Source organism: Hemitrygon akajei, chromosome 12 (genome assembly GCF_048418815.1).
Source record: "Hemitrygon akajei chromosome 12, sHemAka1.3, whole genome shotgun sequence".
NCBI lineage: Eukaryota > Metazoa > Chordata > Chondrichthyes > Myliobatiformes > Dasyatidae > Hemitrygon > Hemitrygon akajei.
Genome location: NC_133135.1, coordinates 77,409,271 through 77,430,892, shown reverse-complemented (window position 1 = coordinate 77,430,892; position 21,622 = coordinate 77,409,271). Strand labels below are relative to the sequence as shown.

The following is a 21,622-nucleotide window of genomic DNA, read 5'->3' as shown; positions in this document are numbered from 1 at the left end:
TATACTGTACTGTAAGCAGTTTTTGTCCTCTTACCCAAGATGATGAACTAGGATTTTAAAGATTGATTCCTGGGATGTAGGCCTTTCCTATGAGGTAAGATCAAGTATGCAAGCCCATATTCAATAGAGTTTAGAAGAAATGCAATCGCATTGAAATAATTAATCGTTCAGTTCTCAGCAGGATTGATGTTGGGAGGGTATTTCTCAAGTTTCAAACTTGAGATCACAGAGTTGGAATAAGGGTACAGCCACCTGTGGTGATGTGGAAACGTTTCTTCACTCAGACATTGTGAATCATTGGAATTCTAGACTTCAGAGGGCAGATCATGGAGAATTACTCAGGATGAGGACATTCATGGTGAATGGATTTTGAGATATGGAAGGGATCAAGGGATATACAGGGAGTGCTGATTGTGGAGGTAGAGGATTGAATTTAACTTATTAAATGAATTTATTGAATGATTGAGTAGGGTCAAAATGTCTGAATAGCCTCCTCTCGGTCTTATTTCCATATTCTTATATTTCTATGACAGAAATTACCACAATTCAAACTTTATAGCTATGAAAATTCCAAAGAAATTGTACTTTAAAGGCAATTTTCCCAATCAGTGTGTAGCACCAAGATCAGCTTAGAGCTGAAGAGTCATAAAGCATAGAAACAGACCTTTCAGCAGATTGAGTCTGCTATCACCTACACTACACCTACACATTTTGTTCTTCTCATTTTCTCAATAATTCCCCTCAAGTTCTAACACCCACCTACATGGGGCAATTTACAATCGTCAGCTCATCTACCACCCAGTATGTCTTTAGGGTGTAGAGGAAACTGGAAAATTCAGAAGAAGCACATGGTAGGATGGTGAATGTGCAATTGCACACAGAAAGCACTGGAGGCCACATTTTAACCCTGGCCTCAGAGCAGTGAGGCAGCAACTCCAGCTCCATCATTGTGCCACTTCCCTTTTAACTCAATCAAGTGTAATTGTCATTCAATCGTACATGAATAGCCATGAATACAGCCAAACGAGCCAGCGTTACTCTGGGGCCAAGTACAAATGATATTATAAAGACACAACCACAAAGCACCCATTGCACAAACATAATGGCATCAGTAAGATACAGCCATCCAGTAATAAAAATATCCAGACTTGAACCACAGGAGAGTTTGTCTTATGCTGAGTTGGGCTGGGAATTGTGGTCAGCACTGACTCCAGGCTGGACACTACGCCACACCGTCCCAAGTGGAACGCATCAGCCCTCACACCCCTCTCCTGGCTGTACATGGGCAACACTTCAATTGTACTTCAGTTCCACTGCTGCCAAAATAGTATTTTATTGTCTCTGAGGCGGCAACGATCTGACGCATTAACAGAGTTTTCTCCTTCCATGAATATTGCCTGATCTGCCTATCATTGTCTGGCCTGGTATGGAAACACCACTGCTCAAGAACACAAAAGCCTACAAATAAAGAAAAGTGAATACAGCCCAGTCGATCACAGGCAACACCCTTCCGACCATTGGGTCCCCTTACAAGGAGCATTGTCATAAGCAAGCAGCATCCATCAAGAACCCCCATCATCCAGCCCATGGTTACCTCTCGTGTTGTTATCAGGAGTAGGTACAGGAGCCTCAGTTCCCACATTACCCGGTTCAGGACAGTTATTACCCTTCATCCATCAGGCTCCTGAACCAGTGTGGACAACTTCACTCCCTTAACTCTGAACTGATTCCACAATCCCTCCCCTCCCCTCTGGTGCTCCCCTCCCCCTTTCTTTCTTCCAAGGCCTTCTGTCCTACGATACTCCCCCTTCTCCAGCCTTATATCCATTTTGCCAATCAACTTCCCAGCTCTAGGCTTCATCCCTCCCCTTCCCCCTCTCAAATCTCTTACTATCTCTTTTTTCATTTAGTCCAGACGAAGGGTCTTGGCCCAAAACGTCGACAGTGCTTCTCCCTATAGATGCTGCCTGGCCTGCTGCGTTCCACCAGCATTTTGTGTGTGTTGCCACAGCCCACTCTCAAGGACTCCACAAGAAGTTCTCAGTATTATTTATTTATATATATATTTTTTAAAAACTTTCCATAATTGGGAGTGCTCATCTCACCCAACCTCTCATGATCCTAAAACACATTCTGTACAGTCAGGAAAGCTCACCGACAACTCGACTTTTTGAAGTGGCTTTGCATGTCTATGCTTATGGCATCCTATAGATGCACGACAGAGAGCATCCGAATGAGCTTCATCACTGCAAGGTGTGGAAACAGCCCTGCGCAGACAAGACGACTCTACAACTGCCCAACATATCACTGGCACCAGCCTACCTGCTATCAAGGACATGTGTACAGAAAGGTGGCAGAAAAGGGCAAGTAACAACCATTTGGCCCATTGAGTCTGCTCCACCATTCAATCATGGGCTAATTCAATTTTTCCACTCATCCTAACTCCCTGCCTTCTCCCCATACCCTTTGATGCCCTGGCTAATCAAGAATCCATCTTTGCCTTAAATACACTGAATGACTTGGCCTCCACAGCCACTCATGGCAACAAATTCCACAGATTTACCACCCTGACGAGTAATTTCTCCACATCTCTGTTCTAAATGGACGTCCTTCAATCCTGAAGCCATGCCCTCTTGTCCTAGACTCCCCTACCATGGGAAATAACTTTGTCGTATCTAATCTGTTCAGGCCTTTTAAAATTCGGAATGTTTCTATGAGACCCCCCTCATTCTCCTGAACTCCAGGGAGTACAGCCCAAGAGCAACAAGATGTTCCTCATATGGTAACCTTTTCACTCCTGGAATCATTCTCGAGAATCTTCTCTGAAACCTTTCCAATGTCACTACATCTTTTCTAAAATAAGGAGCCCAAACCGCACACAATCCTCCGTGTGGACTCATGAGTGCCTTATAGAGCCTCAACATCACATCCCTACTCTTATATTCTATACCTCTAGAAATGAATGCCAACATTACATTTGCCTTCTTCACCACTGACTCAATCTGGAGGTTAATCTTTAGAGTATCCTATACAAGGACTCTCAAGTCCCTTTGCATCTCTGCATTTTGAATTCTCTCCCCATCTAAATAATAGTCTGCCCATTTATTTCCTCCACCAAAGTGCATGACCATACACTTTCCAACATTGTATTTCATTTGCCACTTCTTTGCCCACTCCCCTAAGCTATCTAAGTCTCTCTGCAGGCTTTCTATTTCCTCAATACTACCCGCTCCTCCATCTATCTTTGTATCATCGGCAAATTTGGCCACAGATGCCATAGTCCAAATCATTGACATACATCATAAAAAGCAGTGGTCCCAACACCGTCCCCTGTGGGACTCCACTGGTAACTGGCAGCCAGTCCAAATAGGATCCCTTTATTCCCACTCTGTTTTCTGCTGATCAGCCAATGCTCCACCGATGCTAATAACTCCACTGCAATTCCTTGAGATCTTATCTTGTTAAGCAGCCTCATGTGCAGCACCTTGTCAAAGGCCTTCTGAAAATCCAAGTACATCACATTTACTGCATCTCCTTTGTCTACCCTGCTTGTAATTTCATCAAAAAATTGCAATAGGTTAGTCAGGAAAGATTTTCCATTCAGGAAACCATGCTGGCTTTGGCCGATCCTGTCATGTTCCTCCAGGTATTCCGTAATCTCATCCCTAACAATTGATTCCAACAAGTTCCCAACCACTGATGTCAGGCTAACAGGTCTATAGTTTCCTTTCTGCTGCCTCCCACCCTTCTTAACTAGCAGAGTAACATCTGCAATTTTCCAGTCATCCAGTACAATGCCAGAATCTATCAATTTTTGAAAGATCATCGTTAATACTTCCACAATCTCTTCAGCTACTTCCTTCAGAAAATGAGGGTGCATTCCATCAGGTCTAGGAGATTTATCCACCCTCAGACCATTAAGCTTCCTGAGCACCTTTTCAGTCATAATTTTCACTGCATTAACTTCATTTCCCTGACACTCTTGAATGTCCGGTATACTGCAGATGTATTCCACTGCGAAGACTGATGCAAAATATGCATTCAGTTCCTCTGCCATCTCTGTGTCTCTCATTACAAAATCTCCAGTGTCATTTTCTATTGGCCCTCTATCTACCCTCAACTCTCTTTTACCCTTTATATACTTAGAAAAACTTTCAGTATCTTCTTTGATGGTAGTCACCAGCTTCCTTTCATAATTCATCTTTTTCTTCCTCATGACCTTCTTAGATTCCTTCTGAAAGTTTTTAAAAGCTTCTCAATCCTCTATCTTCCCACTCGCTTTGGCTTCCTTATATGCCCTCTCTTTTGCTTTTACTTTGACTCTGACTTCACTTGTCAGCCATGGTAGTGTCCTTCTTCCATTTGAAAATTTCTTCTTATTTGGAATATATCTGTCTTGCACTTCCCTCATTTTTCACAGAAACTCCAGCCATTGCTGCTCTGCTGTCCTTCCTGCTAGTGTCCCTTTCCAGTCAACTTTGGCCAGTTCACCTCTCATGCCATTACAATTTCCTTTATTCCACTGAAATACTGACACATTGGAATTTAATTCCTCCTTCTCAAATTTCAAAGTGAACTCAATCATATTGTGATCACTGATCCCTAAAAGGTTCCTTAACCTTAAGCTCTCTCATCACCTCCGGATCATTGAACAGCACCCAATCCAGCACAGCCAATCGCCTAGTGGGCTCAACAACAAGCTGTTCTAAAAAGCCATCTCTTAGACATTCTACAAATTCTTTTTCTTGAGATCTAGTACTGGTCGGGTTTTCCCAATCCACTATCATGCTAAAATCCCCTATGATTATCATGACATTGCCTTTCTGACACTTTTTCTATCTCCTGCTGTAATTTGAAATCCACATCCCAGCTGTTGTTTGAAAGCCTGTGTACAACTGCCATTAGGGTCCTTTTACCATTTCTATTTCTTAACTCAACCCATAGAGACTCTACACCTTCCAATCCTATGTCATCACTTTCTAATGATTTAATATTGTTTCTTATACACAGGGCCACAGCACCCCCTCTGCCTAATATCCTATCTTTCCAATACACCGTATATACTTGGATATTCAGCTCCCAATGTCAGTTGTCCTTTAGCCAAGTTTCAGAGATGGCCACAACATCATACTTGCCAGTCTGTATCTGACATTCAAGATCGTCCATTTTAATTTTTATGCTGTGTGCATTTAAATATAACAGTTTCAGTCCAGTATTTGTTTCTTTCTGTTTTAACTGCACTATGCCTCTATTGTCCTGTAACTCATCCCATTGGCTGATTATGCCTCATCTCCTGCCTGTCCTGTCATCTCTGTTGCATTCCATCTTTGTTTTATTTCTGTTTTCCCCTTCCTCAGCCCTATCACTCCTGTTCCCATCCCCCTGCTAAATTAGTTTAAACCCTCTCTGACAGCTCTATTAAACTTGCCTGCGAGGATATCAGACACCTTTGGGTTCAGATGTAACCAGTCCTTTTTGTAAAAGTCGTACCTCCCCCAGAAGAGGCTCCAGTGATCCAGGAACCCAAAGCCTTGCCCGCTACACCAGTCTCTCAGCCATGCATTAATATGCCTGATCATGCTATTCTTGTGCTCATTAGCACTTAGTACAGGCAGCAATTCTGAGATTACTACCCTGGAGGTCCTGCTTTTCAGCTTCCTACCAAACTCACTGAATTTTCTCTTCAGGACCTCCTCCCTTTTTCTATCTATGTCATTGGTACCAACGCGTACCAAGACTTTTGGCTGTTCACCCTCTCCCTTGAGATACTCTGCACCTGATCTGAGACATCCCGTACCCTGACACCTGGGAGGCAACACACCATGTGGGTATCTCTATCAGGCTGATAGAACCTCCTGTCTGTTCCCCTCACTATGGAATCCCCTAGACTACCACATTCCTCATTTCTCTCCCTCTGCACCATGGAACCAGGCTCAGTGCCAGAGATCCGATCGCCGTGGTCGTCCTGATAGGTCACCCCCCCCCCCCCCCCACCCAACAGCATTCAAAACGAGATAACAGTTACTGAAGGGGATGGCCAGACTGATGCTCTCTACTATCTGAGCTCTTCCCATCCCTTCCCTGACAGTTACCAACTTGTCTACCTCCTGCAGCCTCGGGCTGACTAACTCCTATCTACTTCCTGCTCACTTTCCCTGCTGTAGGTCATCAAGCCGCAGCTCCAGATCCCTAACACGGTCTCTCAGGAGCTGCATCTCAGTGCACCTGGCACAGATGTGGCCACCTGGGAGACTGGAAGATTCCCAGGATTCCCACATCTGACACCCAGAGCAAAGTACTAACCCTACAGACATGCTCTCTATTCATCAAAAAAAAGCAAGGGGGAAAAAAAATGAAGTCCACCTGCACTTAGCTTGCTGAAGCCTGAATGAGCAAAGCCCCACCAATTTGCCTCAGACCACTCCACTAGCCCGTGTCTCGAACTCACAATTTGTGTGCCAGTTATAGCTAATACTCCTGGATTGTGTCCCACTCCCAGAGAGGAGGCTACATAGCATCCAAGCAAGGACTGCCAGACTCAAAGTGATCAACACCTCCACCCACCAACCCACCTCTTCACACCCCCAACCGCCACTACTTGATCATTTCCTGTCAGTCACCTTATGCGTCAGTTTAGGGACATCCAATGTATACGAGCTATCTTTTGTATTTTTATTTATTTTGTTTTTAAATTGTGCTCTTTATCTTACTGTGTTGCATCAGATCCAGATTAACAATTACTTCATTCTCCTTTACACTTGTGTACTGGATATATTAAACAATCTTGAATCTTTAATCTTCTTTTGTCCATTGGCTGTTTGCCATTCTTTGTGCACAGCTTTGGGTTGATTCCACTGTATTTCTTTGGTCCTGTGAATCCTACAAGAAACTGATCTCAGGGTTCTATATGGAGACGTATGTACTTTGATGATAAATTTATTTTGATCTTTGAGTATCTCCAGTCATTAATATTTAGTTCACAGTTTAATATACATTTGTTTTTAGTAAAAAAAAATGTTTAGAAGGATCACTTTAAAAAGGACTCAGCTAAAATTTATATTACTGCAATAAATTTATCAAATTACAATTTTGAGGAAGGCAGACCATTAATACATCACAAAGAAGAGCACTGCAGCTTTGAGCTATGAAGTGAAAAAATATATTGGAAGAATTACACATTCAGCTTGGTATCTACTTCAGGGACAACTGACTCAAAGTATGAAAGCAAATTGGGTTACAAGGATTCCTGAAATCTTTAGGCCTCAAAGTCTCATTCTGGGAACATGAGCATAAAAGCCAATGGTTCACAACTTTGTAAAATCAGAGAGAAATTCACTGTCAAAGGACTACTTCACAGATGAAACATGAAATAAGTGCTCTTAGATTATTTGAAATATCCCACTGGAGCATCTATAGTTCAACAGATTTTTCCCAGTTGTGTTACCTAGAATCCATCTCTCAGTCAACTTCCCTTGGAGTGACTGATCTACTGCTCTATTCTCTTTAACTGTCAGGCTAGGCACAGTTCAAATACCATCTATAAATTCACCTGTTGTAGGAAGGATCTCAGATGGAGGTGTACAGGAGTGAAATAGGCTGCACAAATGTTCTCATGAAAACAACCTCTCTCAACATCTTGTACCTCCTCCCTAATGATTGCCATGAGAAGAGGGCATGTTCCAGATGGTGACGATCCTTAACAACGGATGCCTCCATCTTGTGACTCGGCTTATTGAAGCTTTCCTCATTGTGGGGAGGCATATGCCTGTGATGACATTTCAGGAAGGTGAAGTCAGGAGAACACACACCAATGCTCATCGAGGGATCTGCAGTAGAAAGTTTGAGCAGTTTCGAATTCCTGGGCATCGACATCTCAGATAATCTATCCTAGACCCAACATAATGATGCAATCATGAAGGCATACAAATTGCTATACTTCATTAAGATCTAGAAGAGATCTGGTATTTCACCAAAGATTGTCACAAATTTGTACGGTTGTACTGTGGACAGCATTCTGACTAGTTGCATCACCATCTGGTATGGAGGCTCCAACAAACAGGATTGTGAAAAGTTTCGGACTCAACTTACTCCACAGGTTCAAGCCTCCCACCAATGAGAAAATCTTCAATAAGCCATGTCACAAGATGGTGGCATCCATCATCACCATCTGGAACATACCCTCTTCTCATTACAACCATCAGGGAGGAAGTATAGAAGCCTGAAGATGCACACTCAGCATTTTAGTAACAGCTTCTTTCTCCCTACAATTAGATTTCTCAAATGGTCCAATGGTCCATTTAGTGCACTATTTACTTATCAACCCAATAGCTATTTACTTATTTATTGCAACTTGTAGCAAAATGTTATGCCTGTACTGCTGCCACAAAACAAATTTCATGACTAATGGCAGGAATAATAAACCCGATTCTGATTCTCACTGAACCTGGTTTAGAGAACTTTGTGTGCATAATAAGAGCAGAAAGTACAGCAGATACTCAATAGGTCAGGCACCATCCATGGAATGAGAACCAGTTGTCATGTGTCAAATGATGACACCTCATCAGAACCTTTGAGAAATCAATGCTATTGTAGGTGTTTGCAAATAAAAAGATGGTGTTTTATGTTTAAGGAAAACCACAACTCCTCATTTATCATACTCCAAGCACTGAACACACTGTATGTAATTACTTCATCACGTCAGACAAGTCCGTTAAAGTGAAACCCCAACTCAATGTTGGTGGTTGGAAATTATGTACATTTCCACCAATTACATTACCTTACATCTCAGAATGTTAACGACATCTTCTAGAATCGCAGTCAGATCTCGTGTTGCAACTCCAACACTAATAATTGAAAGAGAAACCCAGCAGAGCTGAGGGCAACCATTGTACTTTACTTTAAGCGAGCTGCGTACATGTGCTAGTGTGATTACATATGCCATGCACACACTTTTACATAAACTCATTAGGAATCATTTAAAGTGCTCAAACAATATTTACTCAAATATTACTGAAATATTAATTATACAACCTTGCTGAGTGTTCAGTGTTATGACTGTGATCAGATATGCTGAAGCTATTGATACAAAAAGACCTTTATTAGTCATGACAAGCAGGCATTCTGCTAGAGACTCTCTTGGTAGAGAGTCTCCCAAACTCAAAGTACATCACATTTTTATACCCTAAAGATCAAACATGACAGCAGGTGATTCAATTTCAATAGTTACAATGACATCATTCATGTTCAATATTTTCGGTTGGCAATGTTTCCTTTGAATTACATATCTCCCCTGAAAGTTCAAATACCTTTGCTGGAACAAAATATCTCACTAGATATAAAAGCTTCTGGGAGCAGAGATCCCAGACACCCAAGCATAAAGTTGTTAGGGCTGACTCTCCGTGCAGAACTGTCCCAACTATTGATTGAGCAACAATACCTGTAACCGTGTCTGAGGTTACAAGTGACAACATCAGTCTGGCATGCCAGCTTGAACTCAGTCAGAATGGTGCAAAATAACTTGGTTCATGTTGCCTGGGTTTGATGCAGGCTAATTAACACAACCCATTGTTTTATGTTTGGCCTATGGTCACTTCACTTTCCAAATCATATCCAGGCATCCATCCCCTGCTGCGGGCTAGCAGTCTGCACTTGGTAGACGGTGCTATTTGCAAATCTGTCTTCGACTTCAAACTGATTACTGCTTGCAATTTAAGACCCGAAGACGCGTTCTTGCACGAATTAATATCTGCTATATTCATGTAATTTCTAATTGATTCCAACTGTTTTTGTATGTCCAATAATAGCAAAAAGTAACAAGTTTCTTGCTTAATTGTGAATAACACAAGAGTGTTTCTAGAAATAGATGAGGTCTATCAAACGTTGGGTGCAGAACCATGAGAATGACTACAGAAATTTATAACATGCATATTTTATTTAATTGCAGAAGAAACAGTTACAAACCTTCCCTTTCTGCAGAATTTGGTGTGATACTTGATTTTATAATGCATTCCATTTAACAATGTATAGCAGGAAAGTGTATTTGGTATTTTCTATTAAATTTTAACTGAACTATGATTGGTAAATGCATCAAGTGTGAACAATAGTGACACCGTGTTGTTGACATAGGGAAAAAAAACACATTGTTTTGAAGTTTGTGTGCCCATTTTATCACCATCTCCACTGGCAGAAAATTAAACAATTAATTTGGACCACCCAGTTATCTAAAGATTGCTCTTTGTAATAAACTACCTTGGCTACTCAGTATTTCAGCTGAATTGCTGGATCAGTTGGAGAACTGACAGCAGGGTAAAGAGTATTCTCCAACATGGATTTTCACAATCTAAATATTATGGGAGTGCAATGAAACACCAATTTTTTTTCAGTTTCAAAATGAATAACTTGCTTGAAATATAGCATATTAAAATACACTGAAATGTTCTAAGGAATTTCAGCTGAACATACCAAACTAATGCCATTTATCTTAAATATTTGGCAGTCTACACAAAAATCAGGTTGTACAAAACAATTTTTCCATTTATGACATGTTGATGAATGACATTTGCTCAAGGACTTGTTTCTGACTTCTATATTTCTCTATAAACAAATTGCTCCCTGGCACTGGTGCATTAGTAGGCATTCTCCCTTCTAAAGATTGTTATGATACCAGCCCCCTCCTTTGTGAGAATTGCAAGAGCCCTAGTGAAAGGGGGGTCAATGACCCGAGAGAGAGCAAGAGAGAGAGAGAGACATGCCGAATGGACGTGCTGGATACCGCATTCCACTGGGACAAAAGCTGGCGACTGTGGCATTGTTCTCAGGAGACACCTGGGAACTGCAGACGTGCCAACTCGCAGGGACATTGTAAAGCCCTCGGGCAAAGTGGGCTGGTTGAGAGAGAGATTGCATCACCTGCAACCTGATTGACACCTGAGATCCCGTGAGGCAGTATAAAGAAGGGTCTGAAAGAGGACGACCCTCAGACGCACCAAGGAGACACCGAGAAGCACGATACCGCTTCCCGTGGGAACGGGAAGCCATTTTGAAGGAAGCCACGTGCGTTAAATTCCGAATGCGGAGTTTGTGGCTAGAACCAACGGAAAACCGCTTTTATTTAACACCAGGGAAGCCAAATCCTCTGAGGCTGAGGATTTGATTCATAAAGACAACGGCAAGTGTTCTCTTTTCCTAACAATCTCTCTCTCTCTCTCCAACACGTGAAACCAAAAGGGAAAAGCCTGCAGACTTCAGAGTGACTCTTTATATTTCCAATTGGACTCAATATTATACCCTAGACAACGAAAGAGCTTATTTCTGAGTGATTATTAATGTACCTGCGTTTTAGATTGAGTATTGACGCATGTTATCTGAATGTTTGTATTAACCTTAATTTTTGTGCCCCTTTATTAATAAAACTTTTGAAAATAATACCATTGGACTTCAACTGACATCTATCTTTGCTGGTAAGTGAAACCAGTTACTGGTTTCATAACAAGATAATCTCTGAGAATTGCATAAATGCAAGTTTGTTTGCAGGCACTGCAAATCAACTCTGGGCTCTATTGCAATTGAAAGGAATTTTACTCCACTGATGTCCAGCTGGCCATGATGATTGTGCAAGGTGGTGTCCAGCATCCTAGCAGGAGTCACAATGTCCTCATTTTTCTACAAGGGTCATTGGCTAATACCATGCCTCATGACACTAGTGGGCAACCAAAATATGTGAGGTTTATATAGTGCATGAGAATTGCATATGCTCTGTAGCATAGAGTATGAGCTAAACCAATAGTTCCATTGCCTCGTCTACTCCAGTGGAACCCCACAGTAATATGCAGAACATCAAGATTCATCTTCCATAACCTTTTCATTATGAGAAGCAGTCCTTATTATGAGCTTCTTGATGAGAAGCCTGTGGAGAAAGTGGCTGAGGAGAAAGAATGAAGAGGAATCTTGTATACTATATTTTAACCTGGTCTTCCATGAACAATTCATTTCACTGTATCAATAAATACAAACTATTAGCAAGTCCTTCAGCTAACCTCCTACCCATCCAGACCATCAATAGCCACATTACAAAAGTAATAGTCCAAAGTGTGCAGACTTTAAAATCCAAATATGTTGATCTGTATCAAAATGTACAGTAATTGCCCTTATCCATTTCCTTAAGCTCAGTCCTCTGTCTTTGCTGGCCTGAGGTATCCAGCTATCTGACTGCAGATAAACTGGTAATCTACAGTAGAAGAAACCACCTGGCATTGGAACTGGTCATAAGAAACTCTGAGCACAGCCAACATTAAATTGAACTGACAGGCAACTACAAATGCACAAGTGAAAGTCAGTGATGGATTTATGATTTATTCATCCTGAAAGAAGATTCACATTCTATAGAAACAATACTGCTTCCCTAGGTCTGTGACCACCAATCATAGTAATCTGTCGGAGGACTGAGTTTGCTTTGTTTCCTTGAGAAAGGCCATGAACACTGCATTCATTTGTTGGAGGTGGTTGGGTTGGATATGGATGTGAAGGAAAACCAATATTGGTTTCTAGTGGTTTTAGCTTAACGCTGCATTCAGTGAAATTAGTTGTAATACTCCCTCTTGCTTTGATCATGCGACTTTGGACCACAAAGTCTGACAGGCAGAGCTCCAAGGTCTTTTTATTTAATTAAATGTATGGCTGTTTGATTAAACCTTAACTGTAGTGAATGGTATGCAGCAGTAGTCTGGCGATTGATTCTGACCAACAAGTGTGTGGGTCAGATATATGCCAGCCCGAGTGACAATAGTTGGGTACCCAGACAGGTCACCGCAGATCTGGTCTGAATGGGCCAGTCTGCGGTTTAAACAGGAATTCTGAGTATGGAAACACAACCTCACAAAAATTCCACAGCTACAAACTGTTGAAAGTATATCGAGCTATGTGAAGAGTGTGGAGGTGGATTGTGATCTCAGCTGTCAAACATGCTTCTATTTCAAATGCTTTAACTTCCAGGCTAATGCACCTGCGTAAAGAAATACAACTGGCAGGAGAAAAAAGGACATTTCAAATGCTAATGCTACAGTGGGGCTATAAAGATTTTCTTCCACCATATTCAATGCAAAAAAAACTGATTTCATCTACAATTGCTCACAAGGCAACTATAGAGAAGACCCAAATCATCTTATGAATTGAGAAGGTTCTGTGAGCTACAGCCAATTCTCCAAGTTCAACTTCATTGTCATCATAAACCAACCCAAAATACAAACCTCAACTAGATCAAAGAGCAAAATCATCCTTCTCAAAAAGAATTTGACTAAATTAATTTTAAAACTAAACCCAAGTACTCTTCTTTCAGATACATTTTGAAGTAGTGGAGACGTTCATCTTATATACATACACACTCACTACATCATTGGCTTTGCTTCCAATTATGGTAAGGAGGGGAATGTTATAAACCCAAAGAGAATTCTGCCAATTTGTTCATTGCTTGGGATAACAACACCAAGCAGAACCACTGTTCAATCTTAATTGCTCACACTAAAGTCGGCGAAGTGCCATCGTCCTGAACTACTGCAATCCTTTTGGTGAAAGTGTTCCCATTGAGCTGTTGGGCAGGCAATTCCAGGATGTAGACCAAATGACGATGGCACACAGCCAAAAGTATTCGCCCACCTTGGAAGTTCTCATGTTTTAAAACATTGAATCAGCAGATTTAATTTGGCTTTTTGGGCACCGATCAACAGAAAAAGACTCATGTCAAAGTAAAAACAGATCTTTACAAAGTGATCTAAATTACTTACAAATATAAAACACAAAATAATTGATTGCACAAGTATTTATCTTCTTCAAGTCAGTATATAGTAGATGCACATTTGGCAGAAATTACAGCCTTGAGTCTGTGTGGTTAGGCCTCTATCAGGTTTGCACATCTGGACACTGCAATTTTTCCCCATTCTTCTTTACAATGCTGCTCAGGCTCTCTCAACACACACAAAATGCTGGTGGAACACGGCAGGCCGGGCAGCAACTATAAGGAGAAGCACTGTCGACGTTTCGGGCCGAGACCCTTCGTCAGGACTAAGGGTCTCAGCCGAAACGTCAACAGTGCTTCTCCTTATAGATGCTGCCTGGCCTGCTGTGTTCCACCAGCATTTTGTGTGTGTTGTTTGAATTTCCAGCATCTGCAGATTTCCTCGTGCAGGCTCTCTCAGATTACATTGGGATCGTGAGTGAACAGATATTTTCAAGTCCAGCCACAAATTCACAGTTGGATTTAGGTCTGGACTCTGACTTGACCACTCCAGGACATTAACTTTGTTTATAAGTCATTCCTGTGCAGCTTTGGCTTTATACTTGGGGCAATTGTCTTGCTAGAAAACAGATCTTCTCTTCAGTTGCAGTTCTCTTGCAGAATGCATCTGGTTTTCAACCAGGCATTCCCTGTATATTGCTGCATTCATTTCACCCTCTACCTTCACAAGCCTTCCAGGACCTGCTGCAGTGAAGCATCCCCACAGCATGATGCAGCCACCACCATGCTTCACAGTAGAGATGGTGTGTTTTTGATGATGTGTGGTGTTTGGCTAACACCAAACAGTGTTTACTCTGATGCCCCAAAAGCTCAATTGTGGTTTCAGAGCATAGAATTTTCTTCCAGCTGATTTCACAGTCTCCCGCTTGCCTTTTGGCAAACACTAGCTAAGAGTTCGTGTTTTTCCACCCCCCCCCCCCCCCCCCCACAACAGTGGCTTTCTCTTTGCCGCTCTCCCAGAAAGCTGTGACTGGTGAAACACCTGGATAACAGTTACTGTATTGGCGGTCTCTCCCATCTCAGCCACTGAAGCTTGTAACTCCTCCAGAGTTGGCATGGTTCTCTTGGTGGCCTCCCTCACTAGTCCCTTTCTTGCACAGTCACTCCGTTTGAGGATGGCCTGCTTTAGGCAGATCTATAGCTGTGCCATATTCTTTCAATTTCTTAATGATTGACTTAACTGTACTCCAAGGGATATTTAGTGACTTGGAAATTTTCTTGTATCCATCTCCTGACTTGCGCTTTTCAATAGCCTTTTCATGGAGTTGCTTGGAGTGTTCTTTTCTCTTCATGGTGTAGTTTTTGCCAGGATACTGACTCACCAGCAGTTGGACCTTCCAGATACAGGTGTATTTTTACTACAATCAGTTGAAACAGCTTGAGTGCACACAGGTCTCCAAAAACAGATCTCCGTTTAACTAATTATATGACTTCTAAAACTGGCTGCACCAGTGATGATTTAGTATGCCATATTTAAGAGGGGTGAATACTTGTGCAATCAATTATTTTGTGTTTTATATTGTAATTAATTTAGATCACTTTGTACAGATCTGTTTTCACTGTGACACAAAAGTCTTTTTCTGTTGATCAGTGTCAAAAGAGCCAAATTAAATCCACTTATTCAATGTTGTAAAAGAATAAAACATGAAAACTTCCAAAGTGGGCAAATACTTTTTATAGGTACTGTAGTTTCAAGTCATGTTGATGTGAGACTGAGAGGAGAATCACCTGGTGGTGGCGTCTGAAGCAGCTGCTGGCCTTGGCCCTCATGGTGGTGGAGATTTGGGTTTTCCAAATGCTGTCAGTATGCCTTTGAGGAGTAACTGCAGTGATTTTTGTATATGGCATATATTGCTAACATTGTGAGTAGGAGGAATGAAGGAGTGTTCAGAGTGATGGTGGGGGTGGGGGTGGGGGTGCAATCAAGTAGGATGCTTTGTCCTGAGTGGTGATGAGCCTCTTAAACATTGGTGGTACAGTCATGTAGGCAAGAGGTAAGCATTGAAAACAAAGTTCATTGCTCTGTCACCTCTGCTGGTCCTGTCAGTGGAAACCACACTTCTAGTGATCATGAAGAGGACAGTTTGTGACACAATGTGGAAGATAATTCCTTTAAGATGACTAATCCATAGGAGAGATTTGCCAGATTAGTTACAGATGTTCATGGAGAGAATCCTACAGGGACAATTTTGCTGAGTACGACTTTTCTAAATATGAGCACAGTGCCTCGGTCAATGCTGGGCTTTATTCAAACCATACTTTAGCAGAATAGTTTGGTAAACACGAGAGTGAACCACATTGTGATGATCTGGAGTCACACAGACTCCGGTCCCCGTGTGGACTGCAGTGACTGGGAGTTCAATGCAATCCAGAAGGTTCATGAGAATCCTAGATTTTTAAATCACATTTTAAAATCCCCAACTGTATTGGCAGGACTTTTCTCTGGCATCAAATTGTGCATGCAGGCTGCTGGATTCCTAGCTGAGGAATTTAACAGCTCTGGTACCATTCCTACTTTTGCAGTCACCTTCTTTTGACTAGCTCCTTTGCTTTGGTTGTTTAGAGCTACCCATTTCCTAGTAGATTGAATCCCTACACATTCCAATGAAATTATTTTCCTGTTTAATATGAAAAGAAATGATACAATAGTCATGAGGAAGGAGCCTGATTAAAGATAGAAAATGCCGGAAACCAGTCAGGAAGTCACACAGCCTGTACAGAGGGAAAGAGTTAATAATTCAGGTCAACAATCCTTCCTCAGCTCTAAGGAAAGGTCATCATCTTGAAACGTCATTTGTTTCTCGGTCTGCAGGTGCAGCCTGACCTGCTGGATACTTTCAGTGTTTTATTTTAGATTTTCAGCATTCAGTCTTTCAGTGATCAAAGGTTATAGTTCCTTTGTTTTTCCTGAACATGCCAGCTATGAACTGATTGAAACCATCCTTCTAAGTTATCTGCTTTGAAGGAGATTGATTGCTTTGGTGTCTTTGCTATTACATTATTGTTTTTCATGTTACTTCCACAAGGTAGGAATACAGTTATATAAATTTAGTTTGATAGTTCGATCTTTTCTAAAATTTTAATGTAAAAAAAATCAGACTCACTATTACTTGCTAACATATTACATGCAAACATCTTGATTAAATTTAAGCTTTCACTTCGAACAAGTAGTCTACAGCACAATCTTATTTTAGTTTGCATTTCTGACTTTTTTTCATTTGGGACCATCTAAATTATTTTTATTATGGTATAATTTAGTCACGTTTCATCTCGGTTTCCACATCTATTGCTATCTACCTTTTCCCATCCCACACACACTCTACCCACTTGGGCCCCTAGCCTCTCCCTCCCCACTCAGTTCCCATCTAATGTGTCCCTCCCCAATCTGGCTTCACTCACAACCCTTTCCTCAGCAGATTCCATAATCTACAATCATTTGCTGTCTCTACTAATCACCTCCCAGCTATTGTTGCTATCCTTCCCCCACTCCCAACCTGGCTCCACCTGCTCGTCAATCCCTCCACATTTGGACCCACCTAGTGCTTGATAGCTCTGTCTCACCCCTCCACCTCATCCCGTCTCCTACTGCATCTTCTCAGTCCTGACGCAGGGTCTTGACCCAAAATGTCTTTGCCTCCACAGATGCTGCCTAAGCTGCTGAGTTTCTCTAGAAGTTTGTATTCCTCTATCCTGTTGCAAATACGTTTGCCAATGACAGTATTGGCAGGAACGCACACTGCTTGGTCTTTGTGGAAATTACTTCATTTTCTCAAACGTGACATCTGACTTGATATCGTGTGGCATTACCACAGTGGACAGTTAGGTAGATTCAGAAATGGGCATTCGTGAGCAGCTATGGGTGTCTGGGAACTATGCTTTTGTTGTCCAGGACAATCTGAACCAGCAGAACCTTCAGTCTGTCTTTGCCATCAAAGCCGTGGTCCAGCCCTGGCTCACTTGGAAGAGTACAAGAATCTTGAACAGATGCAAGAGGATTCAGATAGTGGTTCCATTCAAAATGGAGATAGATAGATAGCTGGGTATTTTAAAAATGCAGATACAAGGTAAAGATGCCACCTGACATGCGGCATTCCTCCAGCAGTTGGATTTTAACAACATACAGGCTGTGACTAATATTTAACCAGGTTGGGTTAACAAAATAGAGTCCAGCTAGCTTCCCTAAATACTTAACAGAAATATCCCCATCTCTAACATTCTGAAATTTAACTGGATTTGTCATGCAAACTGTGGCTGTGAGGGCAGGTCAGAGGTTCAATAATCTATGGTGAATGACTCATTTGCCAACTCCCCAAAGCCTTTTCATGTCCATAGCTGACAAATAGATGGAACACTCAACTGCCCTCCTGCTTCTGTGACACTTCACATTTTCTTCACCACTAACAATGGTCAGTTCTCTGACCGTTGCCTGATTTTCATCATGAACATCCCATGACCGTTCACTTTTATGTCGCGTCAGGAAGACCGCAGGGCTTTGCTTCTAACTGGATAGCAGACTCAACCACTTCCCCTCCACCACCACTCTCTTCCATCTGGCAGAACTGGTACTTGTTCTTAACTTCTCTTTTAGTTTCTCCAACTTTCCCCATATGGATGGTGTAGCCTTGGGCACTCATATGGGCCTCAGTTCTGCCTGCCTTTTCATTAGCTACATAAAGCAATCCACATTGTAAACCGACACTCACAATGTTCCCCAACTCTACAACATTGACAACTGCATTGGGACTACTCCCTGCACACTTGCAGAGGTCATCAGTTTCATCAACTGCTTCCACCCGACTCAAAAATCACTCAGTCTATTATGACACCTTTCTCTCCGTTCTTGACCTCTATCTCCATTTCCAGGGATGGATTATCCCTGGAGATATTCTACAAACTCATCGACTTCCACAGTTACAGTACCTCAAATGCAACTTTCCTCATCTCGTCACTTGCAGGGATAATATTTCATTCTCTCAGTTTCTCTCTCCCTGCAATATCTGTTCTAATGAGAAGACTTTGCACTTTAGGCTATCTGAAATATTCTCTTTTCTTCAGAAAATGTTTTCCCTCCGATTGCTATTGATGCTGTCTTACTCACTTCTCTTCCATTTCCCACAAATCTGCTCTCAACCACCCCACCTCCAACTTATCAAGGATAAGAGTCCCATTGTCCTCACCTCCTACCCAATCAAATTCAGAATCAGGTTTAATGTCACTGACATGTGTTGCAAAATTTGTTGTTTTGTGGCATACACCCAAAAAACTAAATTGTAATAAGCTATATAGGTTTTCCAAGACCCTAAATTTCCAACATATTCTCTGACACTTCCACCATCACCGACAGCTTCCTACCACCAGCCATTTTTAAGAACGAGAATTTTAACAAAGATGAAAGTCTTGCTCGAAGTAAGAACTGGAATTCAATTGTAAACAGGGTGGGACAGTGGAAGCCCAATTGGTTGAGGACTAACTAATCAGGAGGGACAGGTGATGAGGGTATATATATCACCAAACTAGACATGCCCAGGCATCATCCCTGATGAAGACAGTGGAGTCTGTCATTAAAACATTGGTTAAAATTAATACCTGTACTGGCTGGAAGCCCAAGAAGAGTTTGTCAGATATGCTGGGAGAGCACCAGATCCTTTTTTTAGACATTTTTCTACCCCTCCACTCTCCATGACTCTTATCCGCTCGTCCATTTCTATCAATCTCTCTCCAAGCACTTAACCTTACAAGCACCCCAAGTGTTACACCTACCCTTCCATCTCTATCACCACCATTCAGGGCTATAAACAGAACTTCCACTTGAGGCAGTTCTTCATGAGTGAATTCAGCGTTATTTATTATGTCTGGTGCTCATCTACACGAGTGAAACCTGACCCAGGTTAGAGGGTCACTTCATAGAGCATTTTTGCTCCGTCCACCATAACAGCTAGGATCATCCAGAGATCAGTTAGTTTAGTTCTACTTCCCATTCAACACTCTGTCCATGGCCTCTTCTACTTCAAGCTTCGGCCAGACACTAATTAGAAGGACAGTAGTCCATATTCTGCCTTGGCAGTCTCCAACCTGACAGCATGAACATTGATTTCTCTAACTCCTAGAAACCACTGCCTCTCACTTTGCCTTATCCCAATTGCCCCATCACCTTTTCACTTTCCCCTCCCCTACCAACTTGACCTACCCATCACTAACATATTCCTCCCTCTATTTCCCCTCTTCACTTCCTTTATTCTACAGTCGTTTCTGCCCTCTTCTATCAGATTCCATCTCCCTCAGCCCTTTGTCACTTCCACCTATCACCTCCCGGCATCCTGCATCATTCCTACTCTCCCACTCCTTCAGTTGCCCCTCATCCTTCTCACCTAGATCTACCAGTCATCTGCCTGCTCTTGCTCCACCTTTTACATCCACATTTTTATGCTACCTCTTGTTTTTGTCCCTGTTTCTAGTTGAAAGGTCTCACTCAACTAGAAACATTGTCTGCCTATTCCCCTCCATAAATGCTGTCTGGCCAGCTGAGTTCCTCCAGCATTTTGTGTGTTGCTCCACTTCCTCACAGGACTGCAGCTGCAACAACAGAAGAGAATCAAAACTGTCTGAAACAAAACCATCTGTTTGAGCTTCAAGAATCCTTACATCCTACATATTCGCTCCCCTCAGTACTAGCACAGTTTGGCAAGAGTGCGTACAGTTTAGAAAACCTACTGCATTTTGTAACCCAAGATTTCTTTGGCTCTCAATGCACAATCTGTCACCAACCTGACAAGGCCAGATAAAGCACGTGAACACAACAAACTGCACAGTTCCCTCTCAGTTATGCCTGGAAAGAATATGGCGTGCGGTAGCTTACCTGGAATCACCTGAGCACCCGCAAGCCCAAGACAATGCATCAGCATCAGCAGCATCATTGGAAAGGGAGCACTGATCATTTTAAGTGGATGGATTTCCAGTCCTGAGGAGAGAAACAGAATTTGTCCTGAGTGGCAGGCAATTATCTCCTCACCCCAGAAACAAACTGAGGTCATATACAGTTGTTTTATTTCTATTACATGCCCGGAAACACCCACACTGCCCACATACATGGATTTCAGAAACCAAGCAAATGACGCCTCACCTACTGCATTAAATAATGTATAATGTTTATACATAGTTAAATTATACATCAAGTAATACCACAAGTTTGAGGAAAGTCTTTCATCTTCTCCTGGTCATATACAGACTTCTAGTCTTCACTAATTTTTTTACAATTTCAAATAACTTGATTTCTATATCTATATCTGCCACCTGTGTGATATTGAAAAAAATCTTGCCTTCCACGCCAAAAAAAAGGGGAGGGGGTGAATAAAAAATAACCCATGTCCAGCCTGACCTGCCAGGTTTCACACCTTCCATGCTCCTTTGTGCTTGTTTATGCTCTCACTCTCCAACAGTTCCTGTTCATACTTTGAGCAGATGATCTTATTTATAGCTTATTCCAATATGTCTGCAGTGCTGCCCTCTCTGGAGCCACTCTACTGCTCCATCCCATCTGAGCTTGACAAGTTTCTCGTGTCACCTTTCTACTTCTGATGGAGTTCTTTCTTTTCCCACTGCTGCTGCTGCCTTACCAAGTGTTTCCAACATTTACCATTTTTATCTTAGGTTTCCATCATTTTTCTCACAATTTCCATCAAATGATTGTTGTGATTTCAATAAGACAGGATATGGGTCCACTATGGTCAAATGGAATTAATGTAGATGGGCAACAAGGTTAGAACAGATATAACCATATAACAATTATAGCACGGAAATAGGCCATCTCAGCCCTTCTAGTCCGTGCCGAACGCT

The 21,622-nt window shown here is 41.9% G+C and overlaps 1 protein-coding gene across 2 annotated transcripts in view; it reads right to left on the bottom strand.

Annotated features, from left to right (window-relative positions):
* The window catches only part of ddr2a (discoidin domain receptor tyrosine kinase 2a), a 153,221-nt gene that overhangs the window by 46,230 nt on the left and 85,369 nt on the right, over window positions 1-21,622 (bottom strand). For both annotated transcript variants that reach the window (XM_073063541.1, XM_073063542.1), the window contains one exon: window positions 20,646-20,747. In XM_073063541.1, the coding sequence (XP_072919642.1) occupies window positions 20,646-20,724 (79 nt within the window). In that variant the 5' untranslated portion in view covers window positions 20,725-20,747. The remainder of the gene's footprint in view (window positions 1-20,645; window positions 20,748-21,622) is intronic.